Consider the following 6,558-nt stretch of genomic DNA (forward strand, 5'->3'; position numbering starts at 1 on the left):
TGAATAATGCCAGAACTATGTTTATGAATTATGCCATCATTTTACATGAGGAGGAGTCCAGATTTTTCATGCCAAACAGAATAAATGGTAACTATATAATAAAACTTTAAATATATGAAATGCATGTTTGTACCTTATATGATACATAAAAATAACCAATACATTACAGAATTATGTCCTTGATATTTGATATCTCAATAAGGTGCTTTCAGTAATTGATTTTTTAAAATAAAAAGGCCATGTTCTGAACTTTTAAACTATCTAGTAAGGCTATATTACTATTATTTTTCTCATCTTTCCTATTATCTATCTCCTTATCTACTTATGACTATAACTTTGTTGCTTGTATCATACGATTTATATTGTTTTATTTAATATCCTAGCATGATTTGTGTTGATTGCTTATTTAGTACCCTAAGGTTGTCACTAAGTGTTGTATCTTATGATTTATGATGAATGTATTTTTACGATGGTTTATTGCTTGTATGTAAAGAGAGGTTATGCACCGGAGACAAATTCCTTGTGTGCTCAATCACACTTGGCCAATAAAGAATTCTATGATCCATTTTATTTTTGTTTTATTTTATCTATTACATTTGTTTGCAGCCCATCTCACCTTGCAAACTTTCCTGTTTGCTTCCAGAAATGGCATTTGATAGGCATCCTATCTTGCTCCCTAATTGTATTCATGTAGAACGACTGGATATCTGGGATTTTTCTGGACACATTCAGGACCCAGCCCACTATGCAAAAGAAATATTGCATGAATGTTGCAGACAGCTGACTCTGCAAGCTACCCTAAAACCTGGCTGTGCAATCCAACTGCTCGTACTATTACGAACTGTTTAGTCACCTCGAATCGGATTTTATCTTTTCAGGATTAGGCTTTGGTTAATACGATTAATCGCCTCGACTCCCATTGGTAGAAAGACGGCACAGGGATGGTGAGCATCGACGCATGGCTAAATATCGTTCACCACCTGGAACCGAACTGATGGCGATTAAAAAAAATAATAAAAATCCTCCACCAGCCAAAGACTTTAATCTGCCTACATCACAAGAGGTACTGCTTAGAGCGCTTTGCCGCCGAGGTTTCCAAATCGGAAAAAGAGGGCGGTCCTGCTTCCCGCGGTCGGGCCACATGGTCCCGCCTCCAGGTCGCCTATGGGCGGGCACGCTCAGGTCTGGCTCGCTCGCTGAAATCCCGCCCTGTGGGGAGCGTCACTAGCCGGGTTGAAATGCACACACGGCGGAGGAAACATCCGCCCGCCCGCAGTTAACAGGCTGCAAGGCAGCGCGTGGGGCTTGCATGCGACCGGCGGCGTCGGGGTCGAGAGCCAGCGAGGAAGGGACGCGCGATGTGTCGGCCAGCTCTGACCAGGCTGCTTCTCTTGCATCTGCTCCTGATCAAGCTCCACAGCGCCAAAGGTGGGTCGGGCGGCTTGGCTCAGAGCTCCCGAGCAAGTGAGCGCCACGCGTTCGCCGGTGCCGCTGCTCGGAACTCGTGTGGCTGGCGTTACGCGACCCCACGCGGGAGGGAATCCGATTGTGTGCAGGGGTGTGTGTGTGTAAACAGGCCAGACAGGGCTATTGTGTGGCTTGGTATCTCCCAGAGACCCGTGTGTGCAGGTAGAGCATCCTAAATGTCCCGGAGCCATTTGGTAGGGTGCCACTCGGTGCTCCCGGAGGAGAGTATCTTTAAGCTAACCGGGAGGCGGACTGGGTCTCACTTGCGACCGTCGTCTGTTCCAAAGCGGTTTTCGTTAGCCATCTGTGCCCATTCATTCTTCGTTCCTCTTCTCCCGCCCCTGCCCCGGTTTAAATGCAACCAGGAATTAGAGGAATAAATGCGCGACAGCTTGCCGTCGCCCCCCCCCTGTACGAGCAATACCCGAATGTGTGTAGGATTCTTGGGGGAAAAGGAAAGAGCGAGGAGACTCCGCGTCTTTTCTGCGCCTTTCTTGGCTTGGAACGATCCTTTGTTGTCCACCTGCTTGCCGATCTCCTCCTCCTCCTCCTCCAAGGAATATAGGATCGGTCACACCTTCCTAAAAGTAGCCCGCCCTGGGAAGAACGGCGCGTTGTTTGAGGGGGGAGACGCTTCCTCGCAAAGAAGTCTTTGTGCGTTTTCTGGGGAAAAGCGAGAATCGTGGCCTAGCGCGCTGAAGGCTGCCGGCTAAGAAAGGAATTGCGAGAAATCGGCGGGGTGGGTGCGTGTGTGTGTTTGTGTATGTGTGTGCGCGCGCGCTTTTTCCTCTTCTTGTAGCTTTTGTTTTTCCGTACAATTCGAAATACTGGATGGATCTCTCTCTCTCTCTCTCTCTTTACCGCTCTCAGGCTCCGGGAAGGAGTGCGAAGAGAACCAGTTTCAGTGCCGGAACGAGCGGTGCATCCCTTCCATTTGGAAATGCGACGAGGATGATGATTGCTTGGATAATAGTGACGAAGCGGACTGCCGTGAGTAGCAATGGGTGGCCCTTTCTCTCGTAGTAAGAGGGGCAGGTGACTAGATCGCCGGGTTGGAGGGAGAGAAATGAAAAGTCAGTTCAGCAGCGACGCGGGTGGTTGTGGAAGCAGCCCTTTCCCAAGTTGTTCCCCGGTGGAAGAAATGGGATGAAGCGCGTCTCCGGCGTGTTTTGCCTGTGACAAATCCTCATTATCCCAGTTGTAGGAAAGACCTGGATTAGAACTGGTGTCAAAAGTAGCCCTTTCTGCGGAAAGTAGGATTATATATAGCTCTACCCCTGTCAGCGTTCGTTAAAATCTAGTGGGATTTCAGCGTTTCGTGCTGTGTTTAGAATAAGCAGCTGAATGGGTTGTGTGTGTGTGTGTGTGTGTGTTTTTTTGTCCTTTGCAAAAATGAACGGGTGGAATAAATACCTGCTTCAAACTTCTGTGGCAGGCATCCGCTCTCTTTATGAATGGAAGTGCCTCTTCTGCCGGGATTTTTGTGATTGGCTGCTGGAGAAATGCCAGATAGGTCACATGGTACCGGCCTCCCACAAGAAAGAGGAGGGGGGTTGAATTCTATTGGACATACTTTGAGACAGCCTTTCTTCCTTCTTCCCCTTTAAGGCCATGCCTTCCTGTCCTTGGCTCAGGGGAGGGCAGTTGTGGAAAGTTAGGCTGGCAGTCTAAATTTACTCACTTAAAGCCATTTATTGCCGGTATTGCTAAGTCATGATGATAATTCTATTAGGCTCAAGAATGATTGCTGTCTACTGGGAAATGTCAATTCAGGTGGGCTCAGTATCATTAAATTCAGTGGCCTTTATTTCAGAATGTGCACGCATAAATTCACACCGTCCTATTCAAATGCTTCCTGATCCGTACTTGGAAATGCAGAGAGGGCAGGTCTATTTATTAATGCTATTCAGGATAAATTATTTAGTCATTGTAACTAAAATTCCTGTGATGGAATTTTGTCCTTTTAAAGATTAGAGCTTTTGAATAAATTCTATCACGGATGATAAACTTTCTAGATTCACCCTTAGGCGGCTAACAAAAGTTTTGTAATTGAGATTTAGGAAGATGGATTGTGGTTGGAGTTGGAGTTGGGATGAACTGAGTATTAATTTTCTGATAAGGGGCTCCAAACAGTGATCCTTATTACTATTTTCTCCTCATATTCCAAAAAACAATCCTGTGAGGCTGTGGACTGGGGACAGATAGTCCATAGTCACAATGAGCATTATGACTGGATGAGAAACTTGAACTTGGTGCATTCGGGCATGTTTTTTACTATTAGCTTGTATCTTTTTGGGATAGTGGTTGAATAATTGTGTTATGTAAACTTGATGAACAGCTGATTGATGTGAAGTGTTTTTAAAAATGTATTGCTTGTTAATGGCAAAAGATAGTTTATTGACCAGTGACAGATTTTTTTTAAAAAAACTATGTTGGTTCAATTTGTAGAGGAAACTGTAAGGTTCCTGGTTTAAGGGTGAGGTTAAATTATAAGCATTTCTTTGAAGATTGATAGTAATCTGGATAAATAATGAAGAAATACTATTGCAGTTTATGAGGTTCTCAGTGGTTATTCCAGCCAATGACAAAGGCTTAGGCCAGAAGCTAAAGGGGTGGGAGCAAATAATAGAAAAATGCTCATTTGTGCGATTTATGCTTTGCTTCTCCCCTGCTACTAGACATCTGGATAATTCTGGGCTATTTGAGGCTGGTCCTTGCAGTTGGAAAATTGTGTGTAGTACTGCAACTGTTATTCACACAATTGAATGTTCTCCAAATCTCAGATTTCCTGCAGATGGAAATGAAATGAAATATTAGTGCCACAGATTATTGCTTCCTGGTCTCATTGTCATAGATGTTTACTGTGTAGAGAATCATTTGGAAGAGAAACAAAGTATTCCACTGTATCTGAAATAGAAAAGCCTGAATATTAGTGTGAGGGTAACATTTTTATGAGCTTCAAGGTGTAAACAGCTGTTGCAGTTCAGTTTCATTGGAGTATGTAGTCATCCCTATGCAAACATTCAAGAATTTATCAGACTGTTGGTTTTTCAGGCTTACAACACCCTCATTAAATAATTCAGAAGATACTTTCAGTTCTCCTGGATCCTCAGCCTCTTTTCCCAGTTTATTGCTCTTCCCCTGAAAAAACTGGATATGCCTGGCAAAGCATAATAAAATCTAAATTACCCATCTAGATTGCTCCACAATTTCATGCTGAGCTATGGGTGAACGTGTGATGATTGGGAGAAACTGGTGAGATGAGAAAAGACTTTGCTTCTTCTTTTGGCTTTAAAAGCAATCTTCTTACCATCATTCTATAGTCATATACAGGATGCAAGTTGAATCTTGCAAACACACCTTTAAACACACCTTTAAACAGTTTTGTGGTTCATAAAAAGGATAATCCTTTCAAAGCATGTCATACTTAAGTGGTGTTGTCCAACTAGGAAAAACACTTTTAATGATAATAAATTTCTTTTTTTCAGTTTGATCTCTATATCTAATGATAGGCCTTTGAATATTGCTTCTCCTGATCCCCACTAAAGTTACTTTTGTCTCCTCTTCCATGTTTGTATGCCTAAAGCAGCTGATTGAAGTTACTTGTAGCTATGTTACGCAGATGATTTATGTCATGCTTAAAGGCAGAATATGTGTGCTAAGATAGGTCTTTGGATTTAGGACAGGATGCAAAAAATGTACAAGAATTATCTGGGGTCTACTGTTACACCGTCTAGATCAGAGGGGTTTTCTTTTCAAACTTGTTAATGTGTAGTAGGATGTATGACTTCAACCCCCAGAATTCCCCAGCTAGCATGCTGTCTGAGGAATTCTGGGAGTTGAAGTCGCGCATCTTACATGTAGACAAGTTTGGAAAACACTGCTGTAGAACAGGGGTGTCAAACTGCCGGCCCGTGGGCCAGTTGCATCATACGGAGGCTACGTCCACCCCAGCTCCAGCAATGCAAAAAAAAAGTCACGATACATTATGACACGTCATGTGACGCGGTGAGTTTGACACCCGTGCTCTAGAATGAGGGGACGGGCTCAAACATTTCAGCTGGCCTCCTTTTTTTAGTTTTAAAGAGGGTGGTTAGGTAAAATGTGGGACCTGAACCAAAACGGGTTCTGTCTCCATCACTTGCAGACTGTGGCCCTAGTTTTCCGTAGCCTTAGGGATGATTGAAGGGCATACTGATCTAGGAGAGCTGGAAACAAAGCACCACTTTTAATTTTGTTTTATTTTTCTACTAGATGTATAAAATGAATCGATTCTTTACTAATAAACTATGAATTACTATGGAGAAGGCAGTCTTTTCCCCCAGCAACTTTATAATTGCTGCTATTTATACTTCACTGCTTAGGGGCAAGCCAGAAGCAAACATTTACACTCAGAATCTTAGCTGCTTCAAAAACTTTAAATGTTCACTTGCTGCATTATCTTTATTTCCAGAAATAGCAGCCTGGATCGGCTTATAAAATAAATTATCCCTTATAGGCATAGCTAAATAAATGTTTCCTAATTTAAAAAGGAAGCAATATATTTAAGGGGCATAATGAACAAATTATTATTATTTTCCTGTTGGGGGAAACAAAGTGGAGCTGGATTAGCTGGCCGTGCTTGCTGTTCTTCTTCAAAGCAGCCTTTGAACAGAGTCTTGCTGTTCCCGAGTTCCCACTTCCTGGCTGTCCCAGCGCTTGCTTGATATGAGAGGACAGTTAGCTTTAAGGGGCTCTTTTCAGCAGCCAGCTATAAGTCAGCCCCTCCTCAGTTTTGCCCATCGATGCGCGGTAGATAAGATTTGGCTATTAAAGATATTAAAGTTTCTGTATGTTACAAGTAAGTCTTCATCCTGGTTCATCCAAGCCGGGAATAAATAAGCAAACATGGTGACTGCTTTGGGAAGAAGGTTACAGTTTATTGCAGAAGAAAGATGGTCCTTGCAAGAAGGAGCAGAGGAGAAGAAAGAGAGAGAGCACATGGGTAGAAGGGCTTTTATACCCCCTCCAGCCCTGCTTGGAATAGTTTCCTGTTCCTGTGGCATGAACTTTGAGGATATTTCTGAGTGTTTTTCTAGGCCTTGATATCTG

The 6,558-nt window shown here is 43.3% G+C and overlaps 1 protein-coding gene across 1 annotated transcript in view; it reads left to right on the forward strand.

The window, feature by feature from the left end:
- Positions 1-1,358: 1,358 nt before the first annotated feature.
- Positions 1,359-6,558, forward strand: part of LRP8 (LDL receptor related protein 8) — a 206,931-nt gene continuing 201,731 nt past the window's right edge. The window contains exons 1-2 of the mRNA XM_015810886.1: positions 1,359-1,428; positions 2,338-2,457. Of these exons, the coding sequence (XP_015666372.1) occupies positions 1,359-1,428; positions 2,338-2,457 (190 nt within the window). The remainder of the gene's footprint in view (positions 1,429-2,337; positions 2,458-6,558) is intronic.

Source organism: Protobothrops mucrosquamatus, unplaced genomic scaffold (genome assembly GCF_001527695.2).
Source record: "Protobothrops mucrosquamatus isolate PMUCROS unplaced genomic scaffold, P.Mucros_1.0 scaffold24, whole genome shotgun sequence".
In the NCBI taxonomy this organism is placed as follows: Eukaryota; Metazoa; Chordata; class Lepidosauria; order Squamata; family Viperidae; genus Protobothrops; species Protobothrops mucrosquamatus.